Source organism: Uloborus diversus, chromosome 5 (genome assembly GCF_026930045.1).
Source record: "Uloborus diversus isolate 005 chromosome 5, Udiv.v.3.1, whole genome shotgun sequence".
NCBI lineage: Eukaryota > Metazoa > Arthropoda > Arachnida > Araneae > Uloboridae > Uloborus > Uloborus diversus.
This window is the reverse complement of record NC_072735.1, coordinates 25797619-25821791: the sequence shown is the minus strand read 5'-3', so window position 1 is coordinate 25821791 and position 24173 is coordinate 25797619. Positions and strand designations below refer to the sequence as shown.

The 24173-nt window shown below is 32.8% G+C and overlaps 1 protein-coding gene across 2 annotated transcripts in view; it reads right to left on the bottom strand.

The window, feature by feature from the left end:
* Positions 1–23901, bottom strand: part of LOC129222842 (small G protein signaling modulator 3 homolog) — a 43943-nt gene extending 20042 nt beyond the window's left edge. For both annotated transcript variants that reach the window (XM_054857393.1, XM_054857394.1), the window contains exons 1-8: positions 23801–23901; positions 19805–19918; positions 14970–15154; positions 6069–6135; positions 5860–5990; positions 4250–4444; positions 1373–1507; positions 251–446 (exon numbers count right to left, since the gene is read on the bottom strand). In XM_054857393.1, the coding sequence (XP_054713368.1) occupies positions 251–446; positions 1373–1507; positions 4250–4444; positions 5860–5990; positions 6069–6135; positions 14970–15154; positions 19805–19868 (973 nt within the window). In that variant the 5' untranslated portion in view covers positions 19869–19918; positions 23801–23901. The remainder of the gene's footprint in view (positions 1–250; positions 447–1372; positions 1508–4249; positions 4445–5859; positions 5991–6068; positions 6136–14969; positions 15155–19804; positions 19919–23800) is intronic.
* Between the last annotated feature and the right edge of the window lie 272 nt (positions 23902–24173).

Below are 24173 nucleotides of genomic sequence, written 5' to 3'. Positions count from 1 at the left end.
CTAAAACACATAAAAACAACTTGATTTAGAACTTTGAAAGAAAACCTATAATTGAGATTATAAAATCATAATTTAAAGAAATCAAAAACATCGCAAGTAAAAAGAAGATTAAAGCAGTAATTATTTCTTAATCTCCTAAAATAGTAATGACTGAGGAGTTTAAGATGGGTAAAATGTATTAAAATTACTACATCTTGTTTAGTTTTTAGAAAATACATCAGTTCATGCAATAGATCTCTAAAGCAGTTACCTATATCGTGTTCTTTCAAAACAGCTTCTAAATCAGGAAGTAAAGAAGCAATAAGAGAAACCAGCACTCTTTGATCAGCTTGAACACCAATCAAAGTGCTTGAATAGTATGAAGCTGGCAACAAGTCTTCAACAATTGTAGACATAAGCCAAAATGCATCTTCCTCTTCTAGAAACAGCAGCAATATTGCAGCAATCTAAAAAAAAAAAAAAAAAAAAACAGCAATTATTAAAGAACATTTCAGCTTAGTACAAATTGGTTGTATTTTTGAGTACAAAATATCTTCATAGAAAAGTAATTAGTTCCTGTTTTGACCAATTTAAACATAGGAGAAAAAATCTTTTTTTTTCTTTTATTGCTAATTTTCTTGCCTAGGGATGTACAATTTCTAAAAGTTTTAAGGCAATAGTAGAAAAAGTTTTCCCAGTTTTTTTCTAAAAAAATTGACATTAAATGTAAAATTTTTTTGTCTTAATTAAATATAGGTATTAATGTAATCATTAGCTATATTTTATTAGAAAATATTAAAAATGTTAAATCTTTAAAAAATAAATGCTATCCAGAGTGCTTTTTCTTTTCAACAGAAAAATGCATTCAACTTTTATTATTAAAAAAAAAACCGCCTGCAGCTTCCTTTGCTCAAAATACAAAAAAATTATCCAAATTATCAAACTAGTTCATTTATTAATCAATCAGCAATTTTGGGTGAGATAGGATTTTTGTAAATTGTTGAATTAAATGTTTCATTTTTTTTCCTTGTTAATTGAAAGATTTTTTTTTCACATGAATTTAGACATAGCTGTAATGCGGAATTAAATTATGTTACAGCTTACATTATCAAAATTAGTGTTTTCATGTAAGATACCAAACGTAAAAAAAAAAAAAAAAAAAAAATGTTGGAATGTAAGTACTATAAATTTTTGAACAGATACTTTTGCACTAGAAATTTCAAAAATTTCAATTTTTTCCAAGTAGAAACGAAACTTTTCTGAAAAAATTGTTTCCCCCCCCCCCCCCCCAGACCATCCCATTCTAAGTCGTGCCTAAAATATATTAAACTAAGGCAGGACCAAGTTATAATACACTTTAGAACTTCAGTAGAAAAGTTTAAAAAACACTTACGACTCCAGTTCCCTGACAGTAGCCTATGTCTGGATAAAGCCATGCTAAACCTCTTAATATCCTTCTTAATCTTGGAATACCAGTGCTATTCATGTGAGAGAAACAAGCATTGCTTGGAAGTGTCCGCAAAAGATCCTAAGGAAAAGAAAAAGTATTCTAAGAAGCAAGGTTCTTTTATTCATTTTAATTCATGCCCTTTGCTTATGTTTGCAATTTCTATACATTACTAGTCGGATTAAGGTTAAAATTAACAACTTGTGTTTTCATCTTTTGACAGTCACCATATAATTACAAAGTTTCCCAGACAACACAAATAAAATCTGAGGGGATAAAATCTGAAAGGTGAAATAAGTCTTTAAAATGAGAGATTGAGAAAATGCAAACCAAAGAAAAACCATAAAAAGGGAAATCAGCTGAATGGCTACAAAAAAAACTTATGAGAATAATTAAGATAACCATTTAATTCAAATTAAATCTTTGCAAATTAGCCTTAAAATAAAAATCAGTTCCTATTTTTAAGGCTTAACATTCATACAGTGCGACGCAAAATTTTAGACAATGAGCAAATTCAGATTTTGAAATCTACTTATTCAGTTTTCCTTAAGACTACTTTAGTCTAAGGTGGTATGCATACTATATATTTATAGCAATGAAAAGTAGACTTGTGCATTTTACAAGTTTTTACATTGTAACAAAAAATTAACATTGTCTCAAAAGTTTAGACATAAACGAAATGAAAATTAAATAAAACAGTTTTAAAACCTGCTTGTGCATCCATTCTTCTTTATTAATTCATAAATACGAGTTTCCATTGAAGAAACTAAATCTTGCATGGTTTGGGGCTTAATTTTGTACCATATTTCCTCAATAGATCTCTTAAGTTCCAATACAGAAGTGTATTTGACTACCATTGCTGTAAACTTTGCAACACATGATACCCCAAAGATTCTCTATAGGGTTGAGGTCTGGGCTACATGCTGGCCAATTGAGAACTTTTATATTATTTGAATTTAAGCAAGATTTTGTGTTTCCAGCAGTGTGAATTGAAGCATTGTCTTGCTGAAATTCCCACTGAGGGCCCCCTATAAGCTCAGCAAATGGTAGGAGATTATCCTCTAGTGTCTTAGTGTAATGCTGTGATGTTTGGCCACCACTGGTAAAGGTCAAAGACACTTGTCCATTGTAGCAAAACGCTGCCCAAACCATCACAGAGCCACCATCTTGTGGGTGACTAAAAAAACATCTGGGTTCCTTCCGTAAGACATGCCAGTACAATGTCCAGCCATCTGGACCATCCAGATTCCACTTTTTTTTGTCGCTAAATATTACTGATATTCATTTCGATCCATATGACATATGATTTCGAGCCCATAACATTTGTTGTGATTTATGATGTGGCTTTAGAGCCGGTTTCTTTTTCATTTTGCAGTGAAACATTGTCCCTGTTTCCAAAATTCGTCTACGAATCGTATTCTTTGATACCGAAAGCTCCAAGGAACTTTGAACTTCACAAACAGTCATTCGTTGGGTACTTGCTAGTCTTTGGATCTGACAATCATCCCGTTTATTCATCACACGCAGCTCCCCAGATCTGCGTTTTGCTTTATAATTGCAGTGACTTGATAAAACTTGATAAATAGATTTCTTTGATCTATTAATAATAGCTGAAATTTCAGGAACAAGCTTACCTTCAGCTTTCAACTGCCAAATCTTAGTTACCTCATCCACTTTAATCTGCTCAGCTTGCGGCATCTCGACTACCAAGTGTTATCGTTGGCAGACATTAAGTACAAGAGGTCTGTGAATCTCTTTTAAATTTTCATGTACGAAAAAAAATTCACAGAAACTCGTAATAGTGTCTAAACTTTTGCAACAAGCAAATTTCTATTTTTATCCAAAACAGTATCGTTAAAGCATATCAAACAATTGTACTTTGGTTATAGTATTTCAAAAAAGTTTTTGAATATGTTTGCAGACTTTTGCATTTCTACTATTGCAATTCTAAATTCTACCGCTGAAGAACCTCACTGTCTAAACTTTTGCATCGCAGTGTAATGTTATTTTCATCACTTCTAGTCAGCATTTTACTGTAAATTGATCATTTTCAGCTGAAATTTAGCATAAATGGTAGACAATGGCAGATTATAAGTGAGTTACTTTGAGACTTGACTGTAATTAGTCACATGAATTTTGAGCTGTATTTCCCTTGAATAAGATGAAATATTTCTGAATTGACTGCAAGTTAAAGAAATCGATTCCTGTTTCACTATGGACTAGAATTTGTTTCCAAAATTAAATGGTGCTATTAATTTCGCAAAACAATTTATCATGTTTAACATAATCAGGGTTAAAAAGAGATGCTGTTTAGACTAACTGAACTAGAATGAAGTACATTTAAAAAATGCAAAAAGTATTTCTATGAGTTATACTCAAGCATACAGTACTTGGAATATGTTTTGGCAAGGAAAAAATTTAAAAGAATGACAAAACTAAATAGAATATTGGGCAAAATCTCTATTGGAAGCCTTCATTAAAAGAACTCTTTTGCATAAAGAATTTCCATCTAGAGCATAAACATTGTCTACAAACTGCACACAAAAATATTTTAAGGAAAACGACTTGGGCAATGAAAATTTCTAACATTCATGACACATTTAGTAATAATAAGCAAATAAGCTTTACAAACTTTATGAACAATTTTAGACAAAAACACTGATTTTTTGTCTATCTCTCAAGCAGACCATTACAAGATGACAAAGTTGTTTTTGATTTTCTTGTTAATGCAGCCAGTCCTTAAGATGCATTTTTGCAATCTCAAAAATGCATTTAAATCTTTCATGCCCAAATTCTCTAATCTAATTTGATACACTGTCTTACCTTTTCAATTTGCTTAGACGTCATGATGTGATCATTAGAACTAGCTTTGACAACATCTTTATAAGACAAATCACAAGAGTTTTTCTTTTTCAGAGCACCGGAAAGACGAATCCATAGCTGCGGTCTCAAAGAGTGAGGAATTCCTAGGCGTATCATGTTGCCTAATTTCTCTGACCTTGGCAAGTAAGGATCAACCTAAATTTAAAAAGAGAGAGATATGACCACCATCTGCAAATTTGGATTGAACATGAAAACCATAGTCAGTAGAACCCAGTGGCGGATCCAGCCGATTGTTTTGGGAGGGGCCATCCGAAATTTTTGAACAAACTCCGAACTCCCCAGAAATTTTATTAAAATGAAGTTTTAAAAACTCATTTTTCGGGGTATCGAGACATTAGGTGAGTGGGTGTATTTAGGAATCTCCCTCGAAAATGTTTCAAAATTTCAATTTGAGAGTAATTTTTGAAAATTAGGAAACTAAAAACGCATTTTGTCTATTTTTGATGATGTACGGAGAAAGGTGAGGTTTTGGGCGCTGGCCCCAAAATTCTTTTTGAAAATAAAGCTTAGAAACTAAAATATTCTATCATTATACATTGAGACGTTAGAAGAGGAGGGGTGCTCTTCTAGCTCTTCAATTGTCCAGCCTAAAAATGCACCTTTAGGTAATGTTTGCTTACATTACAGGAAGTGTGAAGGTGCTTAGAATCCTTCCTTCCTGGAAATATTTTGCCTTTGAGACTCTAAAAATTCGATTTTTAACCATATTTGTACACATTTTAGAAAGGGATGGAAGATTCGTGAGCTCCTCCAAAAACCTCCTTTTAAAGCTATCATCAGATCACGATATAAACTAGGGAGGGAGGGGGTCATATCAAAAATCGTTTGTAATTGAAGTCCCAAAAAATTTCATTTAAGTTGCTTTTAAGCAAGTTAAGTGATAAGGGCTGGATAAGCTAGTTTCCGTTGATATTTTTTCCAAATAAAAGACTTAAAATGCAATTTTTTGCTACATATCAAGGCACTTGTGAAAGGGCATGGGAAAAGGGGTTCTCACCCTAGTTTCGAAATTTAAGCCATAAAAACGAAAATTTAGGCTCTCTTTGGTCTTGTGAACAATAGGCATACTCTGAGAACATCAGCATTTAGAGATCGTCCAAGTGCCTGTAGTTAGAATTAAGAAATGATGCAAAAGATGGAGAAAAATTTTGGAAATAAAAGTTTTTTGTTTTGAGGATAGGAATATAATTTATCTCCCAATTAAGGCATATACTTTTTTTTCAGTAAAACACATGTCTTAAATTTTGTTATCTTCTCATAATATTTTTTTCTTTTTTTTTTCATTAAAAAAATTCCTACAATCACATGGCTTTGGGAGGGGCCATGGCCCCCATGGCCCCCCTCTAGATCCGCCCCTGGTAGAACCCGCATAATGGAATAGCCAATTTGCCATGAAATATTATTTTTATAAGCTGGATATTCCATTATCCGGGATCAAAATAATAAATTACAATGGTTTGGTACTTGGAAAATGTGTTACAATAGGTGGGATATCTTTTTTACCGATATTCTAATAAGTGGGTTTGACTGTATTTAAAAATAAAACTTACCTTATCCCAGGTCAGATCACCTACTTCATTGTTATGAGTAAATTCTAAATAGGCAATCCATTGCAAGCGATGTTGTGGGTCTTCAACAAAAGGGATACTTAAAAGTTTGCTAGAATTTTGTTCAGGACCATCTGCAAAAAAAAAAATGCATGTTAAAAACTTTTTCAACGTTCAAATAATGGCAAAAACTGATCGTTAGACATTCTTACCCTCTTCATCAACACGAAAACCGAATTCGTCAAATCGATAATCAGGATGGCATTCAGAATCTTCAGGCTGTAATGATTAGGAACTACTTTATTGAGTAAAAATAATAAGATTTATAATTGCACAAACATTTGAAAATTTTCAACGTATATCAACTCTCATTTTCAATAAAGCTGTAGATGTAGTTATAACAATGTTTTTTTGGCAAACAAAATTGATGTAAAATAGTTTTCAATAAAAAAGCAATGGAGAATATTCTTTGGAAGAGAAGAATTCACCATGCTAAAAGTTATGAATAAAAATTCTTTAAAATGTATCAGCATGGTTTGAAACCAACGCACCTTGAATTTACATTAGTCTTACAATAAAGAAATCAATAACTTTTGGAACGGCACCATCATTCCAGCAACAGCACTGTTTATAGTACAATAACTTTCATTAATTTGACGACACTTACTGAATTATGCTTCAGTCATGGGCTAAATTTCAAGGTGGATTCAGGCTAAGAATTCTAAAAAAGTTCTCAGGTATCCTTCTTAAAAATATCACAAGCAGAAAACTTCTATCCATCAAAGATTCGAAAATTTTCCGTGAAAATTAATGGTTTGTTGAAAGTTTAGAAAGAAAAATACAAGTCTTTACACTAAAGAAGATACAGAAAGTTTAAGAACATTGGAACTTTTTTTTTCTCCTATAATGTTTGATCCCACCAAACGTAAAGCTTGAAGGGAGAGTCGGTCCCTCTTTTCACTTAAACATTTTTATTTTTAACCCCAAATCAAGTTTATAACAAAGCTTTGCTAGACAGATCTTCAAAGCTTTTGTGTGAAAACCAGGGCTCGTGATTTTATTTGATTTTTTTTTAAAAAATCAAAAAAGTCGGATTTTTTTTATTTAAATCAGATTTTTTTGATTTTTTTAAAACGTTCAAAAATTTCTAGATATTAATTACTTTACATTTATAAACATAATATATTTCATACAACAGATGAATCCATTCAACTTACTTTTAAAATTAAGATACGTTGTCTAACTATTTAATAATATTTTAAGACTTATAAATACGTTATAATGCTTAGATAAGAAGCGATTTTGTTTTATGCTTTGCTTAAAGATAAGGTTTCCATCATCATGTACGTTTTTAGTGTAAAATGATAAGTTGAACAATTACTTTTCTGAATTATATTAGTCATGGTGTATATAAGAAAAACTCCAAAATTTTTAATTTGTTCTAAACTGTAATTTCAGAGTAAAAGCAATATAGAGTGACAATCTGTTACACACTAGAGATGAGAGGGGCTCAGCCCAAAGCGGGCTCGGGCTCTGGAACCGAAAATAGGTTTTGGGCTCGGGCGGATTCGGGCTCAAGCACAGATATTCAATCGCCAATCTCCATACAAATTCAAAGCAAATAAACATTTTCCTACTGTGAGAAAATGCAAGGAACATTTAAATCAGTTCAATCAATGTCAAATTTACTCCTCCCCCCTCTCAAAAAAAAAAATTCATTAATTAATTAACGCTTATTTATAGTGTTTTTTTGCAATATGTCATACAGTAATGCATTTGAAGTGGTGCATTTTAAGAAAATTTAGAAACTTCTGTTAATGAAGAACATTTGACGTAACATTTTTAATTAACAGAGAGATCGTGTCAGACTGTAGAATAGGGTGGTCCAAAATTTCGAAGGTGAAAATTTTTTGAGTCCTACCCTCCCATTTTGTTCCAATGTATTAAAAAATAAATCAGACAAAATTTGAAAACATTTCAATAATATTTAGAGGTAGCTCAACGCAGATGAAGTTTTCATCATTGCTGAATAAAACGTGTACGACACACGACCATTGACCTCACTAAGGTAAAATACAATTGCTATTTTTATAAGCAAGAAAACAACTGCTTTATAAAATTGCTATTTTATATAGAGACTTAACAATAGCCATCATGAAAATACTTTTGTAAATACAAGTAAATACATAAAATCTATTCCTAACAGTCGTGATCGAATAAATTTTCAACTTGTTTTTGCTTATGTTTGTATTCTTAATTGTTTTGGTTTCACCACTGTTGGAATTGCAGTTTGCACTTGTTTTTGAAATGCATATGTCTCTTTACTTTGAAATAACTGAGTATGGCAAATACATCAATTAGATCAAAATCAGAGGTTTATCTTCTTAGTTCCAACCATAAGGGAGCTGACAGGTAGTAAACTACCTTCAATTCGTATGGAATTGGGCATGTTTCTTCATAACCATATTGAATTAAAGAAAACCGTAAGAGAATCTTCAAGAAATACAATAGAAGAAATAACAAAATTTTGGCAGAAAGCAAGAATACCCGTACAAAGACCCCAAAACTCTCAGCCCAAGCTAGAAAAACTTTATTAACAATGGAAGTTATTGAAAAAAAAACCAGAAGTACTATGACACAAAAAAATAAAGAAGGTGAGCTTTGCAGGACTGGGGCCTTACTGACAAAGTTTCTTCAACGTGCTTTGACACAACGAGTGTCAATACCAAGGAAAGCAAGGGTACCCATGTTTTACTAGAGCAAAAACTAAAGAAATAGTTACTATATTTTCCATGTCGACATCACATTATGGAATGAATTAATGGTGCGGTGTTTAATAAATGTTTGCATTTTTCTTCCGCACCAGACGTATCTCTTTTTAAACGTTTCTAGGCCTACTGGGAATTCATAGACAAAGACAAATACATCATAGGCATCAACAATAAGGACATTTTAGCACAAGTGACAGATGTAAAGGATGATACAACAGTATTTGCTGAAAGATTATTACATGACACGCAAGCGAGAGATGACTATCGAGAATGTATTGAACTACTGTCCAACCACGAATTGTATGGAATTTTCAAAGGTCCAGATAAGAGGAATCTATCTAAATGAGGGGGGAAAAGTAAACATTTGATGGAGGTATGCCTCTCATTTGAATGAGACTCTGCTTCTGCAAAAGTTGGCATCGCTAAAAAATAATAGATTCGTCCATTTCCTGCTGTAAAACAGATGTTTGTCTTTCCACACAAACTGTGGTCAGACAGTATGCTTAATATTTCTCGGTAAAGCTCCTCCACATGGTATCAAATTTGTAGCATCTGGGGCTATGCATCATGCTAGATGGATGTCCAAAATTTTGTATTGTTTCAAAATATGGATGTTTAGTTGTCAATTTACCATCACGTAAATAGAACAAAAGGGATTGCAAAAAATATGCATATTTGTTGTACATGTGTATTTAAAGGCTTGGATCACTGCTTCTGTGTCTCAAAATGCACCGTATAACGATTTTAATTAAATCTTTATTGAAGTATAAAAAGATTGAAGAAGACATAAGCAAAACTGCAACGCAGAAATTTGTCAATCACCTGTGGTATTTGTCGGAAGAGCTTGTGGCATTAGCCCTTTTTGCCAATAAAGTGCCACACTGCATTAAAAGACAGATGATGGTGAAGGCGATGAATAAAGTAAACGGGAAAAATAATGTGGTGAAGCGCCCTAAGATTTTGCTAAAATATTTTATGGATATGAAATTTGAAGAACTTGTGACTAAGGGGTCAATTTCATTTTTTCAAAGCATGGGTTTACCTGATATAGTGAAACCTGTGTAAGTTGACCACTCGCGGTGCAGTACTTTGGCGGTCAACTTAGACAGGTGGTCAACTTATAAAGGGCGGTAATGATTTTTTTTTTTTCATTTCTTGCACCATGTATTCATTTTTTGAGTAATTCACCCTTACTCTTTCAGTTCAACTCACTTTCATTGTTTAACATCATTGAAAGTGAAACAATAATTAAAAATACTATTCAAATAATTTTGTTATTTTTTCCTTGTTTTTAACTATATTAGACACTGTAGTTTTAGAAACTCCATATGTGCCAGCTAATTTTCTCAGGTTTTCTTCATTTTCAATTAATTTTAATATTTCATACTTTTTATTAATTTCAAGTTTCTTTTTGAAGCCTTTTTATGTAAAACTTATAACGCAAAGAGCAACAAGCTCGACTCTGCGTATTTCAGGACAGATTACAGTCATTAAAATTTGACATTTTTAATTATTTATTAATTTATGGCTGGAGAAGAAATATTTATATTTTTGCAAAGAAAAAAGTACTAAAAGCAAGGAAGTTCTAATATCCAAGGGGGGGGGGGCTCCAGCCCCCCTATATGGGTGCCCTTGGTAACTGGCCCTGTTTAGGACTCCTAATGGACACCTAAATATTTTTTAATTTGGATAAATATTTTCGTGGTACATGTGAGGCTATAGAGGCAACTTTTAAAAAATATATACAGTCGACTCTTGCTAACTCGAAATTGAAGGGAAGACATAAAAAATTCGAGTTACCGAAAATTCGAGTTATCAAAAATCTTACAAAAAATCATTTTATTTAAGGTATAAGTATTCTTATATGCCTCATTAACAAAAGCGAACACAAAATAAGAACATACCTTACTTTATTTAAAATATCTGTCCAGAAGAGTTTGACGGGTACTCTTTTTTCTCTCCACGTCAATTATATTTTCCAAATGGGAAATAGCATTGAATGTCTTTAAGTCCATATCAGGTCTCGATTCAATAAACAACCGCATCACATGCATGGCACTTTTTGCTTCATTAAAGGTTATCTTTTTTGGATGGATAAGTTCTTCACTCTCATCATCTTCCTCTTCTGAGAGTGGTCGAAATTCGTCAACTATGTCTTTGTCCGATAAATTTCCACACACTTGAACATCATCATCTATGTTGACAAAGTCTCGAAATGTTGTTACAGGATCTAGCTGCAGAGCTTTTGACACTAAACTCCATTCCTCATCTACTTCCTCGATTTCCTTTTCTTTTTCTTCCTCTTCTAGATGGATTTCCTCAGCAGATGCTTTACGGAAACCTGCCTTTCTAAAGCAGTTTGCTATTGTCTTTTGTTCAACGCAATTCCAGGCTTTATCAACCATTCTCATTGCTTGCAACACATTTACAGAAGGGTTGCTTCCTTCATCAATTTCAGCAATGCATTTTTTTACGACTTGATGACGATATTTTAGTTTGAAATTTTGGATGATTCCCTGATCTAACGGCTGTAGTTTTGAAGTGGTATTGGGAGGGAGGAACTCCAGTTTTACAGATTTTAATTTTTTTGTAATTGAGCTTGGATGGGCTGTACAGTTGTCAACAAATTGGACAATCTTGCGGTTTTGACTAGACATTTTACGGTCTAAATTTTTCAGCCATTTTTCAAACAATTCGGCTGTCATCCATGATTTTGTGTTAGCTTCATAATCCACAGGAAATGATTTAACTCCAGCGAAACATCTTGGCTTTTTTGATTTTCCTATCATTACTGGCTTCATTTTTTCTGATCCATCCATGTTGGTGCACAGTAACAAAGTTACTCGTTCCTTGCTTCTCTTTCCACCCTGGCAAGCTTCCCCTTTCACAGCCATTGTTTTGTCAGGAAGACATTTAAAAAATAGACCTGTTTCATCGGCATTGAATACATCTTTGTCGTCATACTCTTTTAGAATTGAAGACAGTGATCCCTTCCATTCTTCGCAGACTTCTTGACTTACACTTCCACTTTCTCCACAAATTTTGTAAAAAGTGATGTTGTTTCTTTTCTTGAAATTTTCAAACCAACCACTGCTTGCTTTGAAATCTGTAAAGCCGAGTTGCTTCCCAAAATTCTCCGCTTTTTCTCTCAATATGTTTCCACCGAGTGGAATGTTCTGGGTACGGCACTGGGTAATCCATTTTATCAAACACTTTTCTACTTCCGGGTATTCCGCTATCTTCATTTTTTTCCGATCCCCTTGATTGTCATCAAAGTTTTTCAGAATAGTCTCTTTATTTTTGAGAATGGTTGAGAGTGTGCTGTTAGGAATGTCAAATTCCTTCGTAATATCTATCTTTTTCTTTCCCCCTTTTTCAACCGCATCAATCACCTTTTTTTTCTCTGCAATAGAAAGTGTAGTGCATTTTCGTTTTGTAGCCATATTTCGATGACAAATAAACCTGAGCTTTTTCACAGCACTATACTAGCTTGCAAGTTAACTTGTCAGTGACGTCATTAAGCGCGGAGGAAAAACACTGAGTGAAAAGACCGCCTGTAGGTTTGTAAGGAGGATCTCCGATAAGACACCGCACTCGCAGTTGCCTGCTTGGCGAATTAATCCACTTTGGCATACTTCAACGAGAGTGGAGCACTTGAGCAAAATCGCGCCAAACGCAGAATATCCGGAGATCGCCAACTGTTTGTGAGCTCTGATTGGCTGGTTCGTTCAGTTGCAAATGAATGTATGGATCCGCGCTGCACCGCTCTTAAAATTGAAAATATTTAAGGATTCACAGAAATTATGACAAAAAAATGTCCCTTTTGCGTCGGTTTAACTAACTAATCCGATTTCTAAAGCAAAGTGCGTAATTTCCCCCCGATTATCTGGCAAAGCACAAGGAACTATTCCTTCACTTGGCCGCAGCTCATTTCTCCATAGCCAAGAAAGCTTGCAATCGAGTATAATAAGTAAAGTAAGAAGACGATGGATGACTAGAACGAGAAAGGGTTTGTGTTCCGAGGAACTGGTCATTCAAGTTCAGAGAACGCTTATTCTAGAAACTCGACCATTGTCCACAGAAAACAGCAGCCGAAACATGTCTCCCCTCCCACATACCTGTGGTGAACACGACTGAAAATCACTAACAAAAGAGCCCGAGGACACGTTTTTCTTCTCTAGAGCACGTAAATGGGGGAGAAAAGGGATAGCTGTTTGAAAATTCAAGTTTTAAGGGATTGAAAATTTTTTAAGTGAATGGGAAAAAAATTCGAGTTACCGAAAAGAAAGAGAATTTAATTCAAGTTAAAGAGATAAAATTTCATTAAAAACGCAATAAAGGTGCAGGGAAATACTTTTTTTTTCGAGATATCGAAAATTTCGAGTTATCGAAGTTTGAGTTATCGCGAGTCGACTGTATATTCGGCCTAGTACACAGGGGCCTGCTCTTTTTAGCAGAATTCCTGTGTTGCCCAACATATTGCAACTGAAAGAAAAAACTTTGAACTTTTCTACTGACACCTATTTTCATTGAACAGAGTACAAAAAGCTACCTCAAATAGAACAACAAATGATAAACAAGTTTGGAGCATAAAGAGCAGCATAAGCTTTATGCTGCTGTTTAAAATGCTAGTCTGTCATCAAAGCATTGAAAACATTCTTGGAAAGCAATCAAAAAGAAAATAATAAATAAATAAATAAATAGATAATAAAATAAAATAATTTGCTGAAGAAAGTTTAAGAAAATAAACCAAGTGGTCAACTTACAAAGGTTTTTTTACAATACTCCAAACCAAATTTGGCGTACATTAGTGGTCAAGATAGACAGGTGGTCAAGATAGAAAGGTGGTCAAGTTACAGAGGTTTTCCTTCATTATATGAGATAGGACTAATTCCGTTCCTGACAAAAGCGGTCAACATAGACAGGTGGTCAACTTACAAGGGTGGTCAACTTTACAGGTTTTACTGTACCTTCATTCACGTACCTCCAGAAATCAGAGAGCTTCAGGTGGATTTTAAGAAAGCAAAAAGGATTATTCAAGGAATTTCAGTGGTTAATGATAATGCTGAAAGGGGTATAGTCCTTATAAAAGAGTTTAATGGAAAAATGACACGCAATGAAGAACAATTCCAATTCTTGTTGCAAGTTGTCGCAGAACATTGACGAGCTTATCCCGGATGTAAAAAGCAGAGTTTGTAATGTGTACTAAGGAAAGTCATTATACATAACTGTTGAAATATTATTCTTATGTTACTATTTTTAACTTAAAAAATGCTGGCAATTTTAATTAAATAAATTATATACTTTTTCTAGCGTCAATTTTATTTCTATCTGCATTTATGGCATAAAATGGTAAAACGCGGAACTTTGAGGCTGTTGAGCTACCTCTAAATGTTAAAATTATGAGCTCAAACTTCACATTAATTATTTTTTACTCAGATGGAACCAAATGAGTGGGTAGGACCAACAAAAATCAGGAATTTTTTAAAAATGGCCTTTTTTGGACCACCCTACTGTAGAAGGCTTAGTTTTTGATACAAGAAAGTTTCCTTCGGGCTCGGGTGGGCTCAGATTTTGGTCCGAGACAATATCACTCGGGCTCCGGCAGGCTCGGTTACAAATTTTCGGGCTCAGGTGGGTCTGGGCTCTCAAAAATGAGCCCGAACTCATCTCTGTTACACACACAGAAAGAGGGATTAATGTAGTTTTGCCTGTTGAAGTAAGGTAGTATAATGCAATGTAAATTTAGAGCAATACATTCTAAAAATGCGAAATTGATTTATAAAAGTAAGATCAACTGATTTTAATTAATGATTTTGTTAACAAAATCATTTAATTCAAATTAATTGATTTGAATCAATGACTTAAAAAAAAAAACTTGATGTGAATCGTGATTTCAATCATGAATTAAATCAAGCTGATTTAAATCAATGAACCTTGTTGAAAACACAATTTGTATTCAATTATCCAAGTAATGATTAGAAATAATGACAGCCACAAAACTTTTTGTCAGGGTTATAAAACCTAGCAAAAATAAATCTGCAGAATGAGGAGATGCAAAATTAATTTTTAAAAAAACAATAGTATGTGTCTGTTTAGTGACTAGTTTACATTCTACCTTGGTGACAATAGAACAATTACTTAAAGCAATTGGTGATATTTAAAAGTATGTGGCAACCCTAAAATTTAAAAACTAAAGTCTTTGAATGCACAAAACAATGAACTTTTTTGCAATAAAAATAAACACCTAAAGTTGCTAAAAAAAGTGCCAAGACAACAGGTCTTTAATGGAAATGAATAAATGAGAAGAAAAAAAAAGGAATCAAGAAAAATAAAATGTACCTGAGCTAGAGTAGCAAGCAAGTCCTGAGGCCACATAGAAGGAGTAAGAGCCGAAAATGGCCCACCAGGAGCAGGAGAATACCCCTGGCCACTAGATGGCGAGCCAAACAGATTAGCTCGAATGCTAATGGCTTCACTGATATCTCCTCCATATGGATCGTCTTCATCTTCTGATAATGTCTCTACTGCAAAAATTATGGATGTTAGGATGAGCTTAAAATGCTTTCAAGAAATGAAAAACTAAATTTTGTCAGTAAACATGACCTCATTTCAGATGCTAGTTTTTATATTATATATCATTTTCACATAATTTTAACAATTGAAAAATAACTCATTTCAAACTTGTATTTTAGTACAGTCGAGAACCAATTATCTGGGAAGTTCGGGACCATCGCTGTCCCGGATATTTGAATTTCCCGATTTTCTGGATCGCTAAAAAGCGCTATTGGTCATTTGTTTATAAAACTTACATTACTATAATAAATAGTAATACATATTAAAATAAGAAGAAAACAGTTCAGAACTGCTTATTATTGAAAGAGACCTGAGAATATAAGACCTGAGACCCGCACACTCATTTCGAAAATGGGGGAAAAAAACACTTTTTCATGTTTTAAAACAAAAGAAAATGAAAGGAAGGGCAAGCAACAAGTTTCTGAACATAAATGTGCGATTTTTCTACTATAGTTAAAAGAATTTGTTTTCTTGAACGAGCTTTTTTTTTTTTAATTTCTTGTAAAGTTTTGGTGTTTGCAATTACGGTAGTTATTGATAACTATTGTTTTGCATTAAATCTTGCAGTTAAAGATTTCTAGATTCCACCATCAACTATCCAAAAATTCGCAAATCTGGTTTTCGGTGTTTCCCGCGCTTTTCCGACGTCACTTACGCTCCAAACGGCTTTAACTAGAGACTATTCAATACAATATTGCATTAGAATGTGACAATATTCATTTCTTTAATATTCAGTTGGAATAAAACACGAAAATTTCACGAATGTACTTTTTAATTCAAGAAAATATTTCGGAAATTTTGCCCCACGTTAAGGATAACCCTCTGAAGTTCGTTTTTGAAAACATTTTCCCGAGGGTAATATGGTATTTATTAAGATAATTGCTCATATACTTTCAGGTATTTCAAAAAATGCTTAGTTTTTCAAAAATTGCAGAAAATGCACGTTTTTTAAAAATGGGGGGAAAATTGGCAAAAGGTTGCCGGTTTTCTGGTTTTCCGGTTCCCGGATAAAAGGTTCTGCACTGTAGGTAAATTTTTTATTGCAACACATTGTCAATAAACTCCTAAAAACTTTTTTTTTTAATTTAAAAAATGTTAAAGCAATGAAATGAGAAAAGAATTTATTTTAAACTAAAGAATTATTCATATAAGGTAAAACACCAGTAGTGGCCAGTGTTTAAGTAGTGTCCAGTTCAAGTTTTATGTTTGAAAAAATAGGATTCAAGTTCTCCAAATGGATTTAAAAGTGCAACAAAAACGTGCAAGAGATGTTACCACCTGCACCTTTGAATCTATTGGGAGACCGAGAATCCTATTTTTTCAAATATAAAGCTTGAAGTGGCCACTAATGAAGTACTGGCCACTAATGATGCAATGAATATTTGGCCACGGCCGAATCAGGGGTCTGTCTAGGATTTTTCACAGGGTTCGTTTCTTGTGAATAATCAATTATTTTTGTGAAAAATCACTTAATTTTGTAAAAAATCAAAAAAAAAAATTTTTTTGTGCAAAAAAAATTTTTTTTTTGTAAACACAAAATTTTTGAATTTTGAGGTGGCGCAAACTGCATTATTGACACTTAATGTTGAGTGTTTTCCCTCTTTTCTGTTGAGAATATCATTCTTGAGTGTGTTTCGAGTATTGGAGTACGGGAGGGTCGCATACACTCTGGGAGATGGGCACCCCTCAAGTATCAATATTCATTTACCATTCTACATTATGTTAAATTATACTGGAAATGTTATACAGTGGCTCCCAAAAGTGTTCGTACACCTACGACTTTCAATGAAATAGGCCCCTATGCATTGGTTAGAATTAATATTTCGGAATAGGTATTTAATTATAAGATATATAATCTATTTTTAACAAAATTACACGAAATTTTTTAAAAAAAACATTAAAACTGAATTTTTTTAAAATCAAAAACCAAAAAGTGCCGGAAATTTTATCTCACAAAAGTCTTTGTACACTTTGAAAAAATGTCAAAAAATTAGTAGATAATCTAACTTTTTATAAAATTATTATTTAGTAGAGTATCATGGAGTATCAACAACAGCTTTTAAACGCCTGGGAATAGATTTCATTGTTTTTTCTTTCTTTTTTTCTGCGATTTCTGAGTAAGTATTCAGCCGCACTTCGAGTCTTACTGTTTCTAGTTCGCTTTTCGTTTCAATGTTGTATTTTCGTAATCTAGCCACCAGATGTTTCCAAATATGTTCCATTAAGTTTAAATCTGGCGACTGAGGAGATATTTCTAAGTTTAAGGACAATTTTTGAGGCTCCAACCGCAAACGTGTACTTCTTATCGTTATCTTGATAAAAAACAAAGTTGTTTCCAATTACCAAATTTTGGGCTAATAATTTGAAATTGTTTTTTAAAATATTTAAATGAACAGCATGATTCATTATTTCATCAAAAAATTCAAAATTTCTAAGTCCTGTTACAGTTATGCACCCTCCCCCAAGAACACCTCACCGTCCTGATTAACGGATCCAGCTAAGTTCCTAAGATTAAATTCCTCATTTTTTCTTCTATTGACAATTATACAACAATTCAACCCAAAATATTGAATTTATTTTCCTCCATAAGTACGACTTTGTTCCAAAACGTTTTGAGCTTATTTATCATTTATTTTACGACGGAAAGCGTGAGCTTAGTGTTTTTCGCATAAACAAGAAAATTTCTGCGGGAAGAAGTTCCCTTTAATGCAACTAACCAGAGAACTTGGCGAACAATTTTAGGTGAAAATTAAACGTAAAATGTTTTATTCAACTATGCAGAAACTTTTTCAGCACTCAAATGCGTATTTTTCATAATTTCTTTAACTGTAAACCTCCGATCACGCTTTGTTAACTTTGCCAGTTGACCTTTTCTTACCTTGTTTTCGATCCGATTCTTGTCTTAAAAGCATTTTATCAAGCACTTCACTACAGAATGGTATAAATTAACTAATTTAGGAACATTTCAAACCAATTTGTGGCTACTATGAGGGAAAAAAACAAATTTCGAATCGTGTTTGTTGTTTTCTACGCATACCAGCCATTTAAAAATAATAAGCAGAATATTAGGGAATGAATAAACAAAAAATTAAATCCAAATGACTTTTAAGGGTCAATACAATGCAAAAATAATAAGAAACGACATATGATAATTTTAATCATGAATTTATTCGAAAATATTTCAGTGTACGATGACTTTTGTGGCGTATTTTTTCTCTGTCTCTTCATTTTTTGACAAATTTCAAAAATAAAATCTGGCAATATTTTGAAAAACACTACTGGGTTTTATTCAGAATGACATAGGAATGATGCAAAAAAAAATTGGACTTCTTATTCGAATTCAGTTTTGCGATATTTTGGTTTTACTACAAAATCTCAAGGTGTACGAACACTTTTGGGAGCCACTGTATGTATAGTATTTAAAATAATTGTAATAAAGAAATTTAGGCAGGGGTTCAGCATATAACTTTTTGAACCAAGACATTGTTAAAAAGCACAGAATTTTGTTTAAAACTTATAAACCCCATGATTTTTACAAGAATAAAAAATATTTTAATTATTTACCTCTTAACAAAGCGTACTAAATATAGAAAATTCGAAAAATCATATTCCCATAGCGGATGCAAAGAGATCGCAATTCTCAAAGTGAAAGCATCAAAAGTATAAAAACGGCTTGTAAAATAAATATTTCTGATAAAATTATTTTAGAATTGCACTTTAGAGTCCTATGATAAACATTTCATTAATGTCTGGACACAGTTGAATCAAAATAAATAAATAAAAAATAAACCATCGATTCAGCATTTAATTTTTTGACTCATAAAAGAAAATGGAATTCCTCTTTAAAAACTTAAAATAAGCATTGTTACAAAAATAAAAAGACTTTTCATTTATTTGCATCTTAATAAAGCGAAGTTAGCTTGAAAAAAGAATAAAGTATGATTCTAATATCGAATGTAAAAAGATTGCGCTTTTCAAAATGTAGGCATCTAAATAAAAAAAACAATAAATAAAAGAGTTATGTAGGAAATTTCCTACATAACAATCTGCAATTTTTGGGATTAAAAACAGATCTAACCACTCAGCTATTAATAAATATCTTTCAAAATTAACAAAAATTGCTTTATGCATCGAAACTAAAATAAAATATTTCTCGGTTAAATGTTTTTTGGCTTTTTTTCTTACTTTGATACTCGTGAAAAGGATATTACTGACCCAATAAAAAAACTCAAATGTGCATGAGTATGTCTTGCAGAGAGATCCCATGCAACACTTTTAAATGAACGAAGTCATTCAAATAAATGATAGGAAGAAACTAGGTTAAAAAAATGAATCCTCCTCTGATGAACGGATTATTAAAAAGGGTGACATTGCCCAGCTTTAGTGCATTTTCTTTTCAATAATATTGCCATTTACAAGTTCACATAATTGTTATTCCAATCAATTTCAACACTTGTGAGGAAATTAATTCAGTGAAACAAATCTAAGCTCTGCATATAAAAACAACGTAGCAGGGCGCATGTTTGAATTAAACAGCACAACTGGGGCATTATTACATGCACTTTGTAGTTTACTATGTTTGCAGATTCAATAAACCATACCAGCAGTATTTCTTCCACTATATCCTTCTGGGGATTTTCCAAAGACAGCACGTGCAAATTCCATAGTTTCGAGAATCAAATAACATTCAGATTCAATGCATTATTATAGGCTCTCTGAAAGACAAAACATTTTATGAAAAACAAATAACGAAAAAAGCTTAAGTAAACATAAGATACTAGTTGACCCCTACGGAACTCTGCACTGATCTTTGAATCGTTTAATGTGACATTTTACTCTCTGAAAGTTTCAAAGAACATTATGAAGAAGAATAGAAAAAAGTCAACGGTACTGAAAAAAGTAAATGCACAAAAGAAGTCATGTAATTTAAAGACATCAGCAACAAAACCTCATTAGATACAACGTTGTGATAATGTGATCATTGCTCACCTTTTGGTTGTACGTAGTTTCAATGCAAACATACATATCATTAAAAGAGTGACTTAGTGACTCGTGAAAAAGCAGTAATTGTGCAGGTGAAAAAACTGGTTGTGGCAAATACAATTCTGCCAAGGTGAGTCTTTGACAGAAAAAAAGAAACAAAGATATATTTATTGGCACGTATTCAGACTGCGCCATTCTGATTATCAGCATGATAGTCCAACCAATCAAGTAATTGCACTTTCGTTTTCGAATGCTGTTCATTGAAGTAATGTATAATAAAAAACAACAAAAAAGCTTTTAGCCAAAAAAAACAAAACATGTGTCTATGTTTTGTCATCAACCAGCATAATACGCTTTAAAATTATTCGTAAAAAACATTAATTTTGATTAAGAAATGAGAAAGATCTCACGTAGTGATGAAAACAAACATTTTCTGGAGAAACAAATTAAATTGAAAATAAGCGTTTTTGTTTTTTTTTTTTTTGAAAATTGATACAATTTCCTGTAGCAGAGTATTTTACCATTGCGGCTTGAATAGCAGCACATGCTTTTCTTTTAATTGAGTGCTTAAAATTCAAAACCAAAACCAGTTGAGCTGAGTCCCTTGTTTTAGTGCAATTTTTCATACGTAGAGAAAATGTTTTTTTTTTTTTTTTTGTCGCCGAAAGCAGAGAGGAGTAGAATATTATTTCTTACTTATGAAGTTGAAAGTAATTTTAATGTTTTACATCACATTCGAATAAATAGTAAAGGTTTGCTGGGTGAAACTCGTAATTTGAATTTGGCGTAGGACTTTTTTATTTATACAAAAGGTCAAACATCGCTATTACAAAAATCTATATTTCAGCATACAATGAAAAAGGTTTTGCGCACAAAAAAGGATCCCCTTGAGGTCTGAATTTTTAAATCTAATACGTTTTTATGCTCACATTATCCTTAGTTATTAGAACGGAGTTGAAGCTTTAAAAAAATGAAAGAACACCCTTTGATTAATAGTCAACTTATCTGAAAAATAACTGCAGCCTGCATAAAGGGGTCCAAACGCTAAGGAGCATTGCCGTTGCATTTATTTTATTGCCTTACATGTGTTATCAGTTGTATGTCATGAGTAGGCATGTAATGCGCAATATTAATCAATATCAGCTATAATGGCGGACAGCCCAGGCAGGCCCGAAATTCAGCTAGTTTATAGCCGAACGCTCTACCGAAAAACTTATCAATTCAACCAAACAACTAAGTCCAGTGCTTTTAAACTTTTTTTTTTTTTTAAGGTTAATTGGGGGGGGTTTTTTTCGCCGGAAGCGACACAAAAAATTGGAAAATTGTATCAGAATTTTCCTTTAAAAAGAAGAAAAGAAGCTGCATAAGATCTACAGGCTGTATCAGGGTTTTGCAACAGCAAGGGGCATTTCCGAAAAATTGATTTTTAGACCGTAGGTCTATTTTTATGTCATTAGTCGGCCCGATAAACTTCAAAATGAGGGGGGGAGGAGATTTCTTGAACAAATAAGAAAGATCTTGCATACCAACAGACAAATAATCCACAGAAATAATATATAAGATATTGAATAGAAGTGCTTTCGTTTTTGAAAAGTTATACAATTTGTTATCGCAGTCAGCTTGAACCGTTATGGCTTAGATGGCAGCATGTGTTCATCATTAAACTGAATGGTTAAAATACAAAATCAGTTAAATTAAGATTGTTTTTTAAGTGTAGCTTTTCGAATGTAGTAAAAAATGCGACTGCTATTTGTTTTTTGCTGAAAGAAGAAAAAAAAATAATTTACCCATCAAGTTGTTAGTAATTTTAATGTTTTACTTCATATTCTAATAAATATTCATAGGTTAATTAAATGAAAAGTGTAATTTCAATTTGGGGTAGTAATTTTACATTTGCACAAAGCGCAAAAACTGTGTGTCATTAGAAGAATTTCAGTATACGATTTTTTTTCTGAACAAAAAAACATTGCATTGCAGCTTGAAATCTTAAACCTGATACTTATATCTTCACTTACATTATGCTTTAGTTTTCTGACCGGAGCCAAAGCTTTAAAAAAAAAAAAAAAAAACTTACACTTAAGATTTACTTTAGCTTCTGATTGCATCAATTTTTTTGTAACAGCAAGGAGCATTTTCATCTCAATTATTTTATTGCCTCACATGTATTATTTCACTTGAAGTTTTCATGCAATGCATGATATTTGTCTTGTTTTTTGATGCAGATCATCTAGGCTTGGCCTGAACACTCGTTCAGGGGCGGATACAGAAAAATCTTTTGGAGGGGGCACGGGAAATTGGATACCCCCCCCCCACTTTCGATGTTTCATAACAAAGTTTTGACGACTTTATTTTTAAATGTGCATGTTTATTTATTTATTTATTATTTTTTTTTAGGATTCCTTAAGGTTAATGAATCTACTTCTAAGTACATGAATATTGTGCACTAATATACCTTGAATGTGGACGGAATACATCTTTAACGTTTCAAGCCATTTAAATACTAAACCCAATATAATGTCACCAAGATGCTAGACATTGAGCGGTTTTACCTAGGAACATTGTCATAATGATTATAACACGAGGGTAAGGTTATTAAATACACCCATACCTCTCTTGAGTTTTTTAAAATTAATTTAATTATAACTTCATAACATATATAAGTTTCACTGAAGAATTCAGAAACTATTTCTGTGTGAATTTCAAAACAATTGCTGATTTGTTCTTAAAGCGATGATACAGTGAGATAACATATTGATACTACATGCCGTTTCTATTAAAAATCATGGTTTTTCTAAGAAACTACCACATGATTTCTTTCATTTTGCATCTTTTATTAGCTGAAAAAGATATCTATTACTTCGCAAATAGGTTCCGAGATCAAAATGACTCTATCAGGTGTGCCTACACATTAAAAAAAAATGATAATAATTGATTCCATCAAAGAAGAATTAATGGACGAATCGCGATAATGTGGTCTCTTGAATTTGAAGCCAATGAGATAAATGTATTCTGCAACTCTTGGCCTCTGACTCCAGTAATACTTCTTTAGCAAGCAAAAATGCTTTTAGTCAAAATATGCTGTGTGTGTGTGTGTGATTTGTGTTCTTTTTAATTAGCTACGTAAAAAAAGTGCAAAGGAAAGGTCAGTTAAAATGTAATAAATAAAATAGCGAAATTAATTAAACCTTTTGGGGGGGCACGTGCACCCTGTGCCCTCCCTAAAATCCGCTACTGCACTCGTTCTTCTGGTTACCAGTTGAACGCTCTGCCGATCAAGCTATTCAGCTCTGTTGGTCACAGCGCAAGTTAAACTTATAAATTTAACCGTAAACCTCAGTACGGTGCTTTAAAATAGGTTTTTTTCGACAGAAAAAACAATTTTTAGACATTGGGTCTATTTTTCGTCATTAGCCTGCACTATAAGCTTTAAAATGAGGAGTAAATCAAAGAAATCAATCAAGAAATGAGGTAGATCTGGGCAGGAACAAAAAACAGGCTACAGAAATAAACTATAAGGATGAAGGAGAAGTAGGAAATGAAGATGCCTCGGTCGGAAAGAATTTTTCACTTTCCACCGCACATTAAAAAAAAATACCGGAAAAAAATGAAATTACCTCAAAACATACAACCGCAATACAGAAGTGGATGAAGTTTTTCAACATCAATCGCATCTTACTTGTAGATTCAAAGTAAATCAACCACGAAAAGAAATGACAATAACAAAACACATGAATTAAAAAAATGGTTCAGAAACAAAGTTAGACAGCATTTCCAAATACAGTTTAAATTTAATCATATTTAAAACATTTGGACACATTAACAGCTGTCCGAAATCATTTTTCAGAAATTTGTACACATTGAATGCGGTTAAGGTCAATCCCACGCATAAGACTTTAAATGCCACGAAGCAACGGAGCACGGCATTAGCTGGAGTGACATTTGAATGGTGAGTGGTTCAGCGACACAAGAGTCCCACTAGGGACTCTA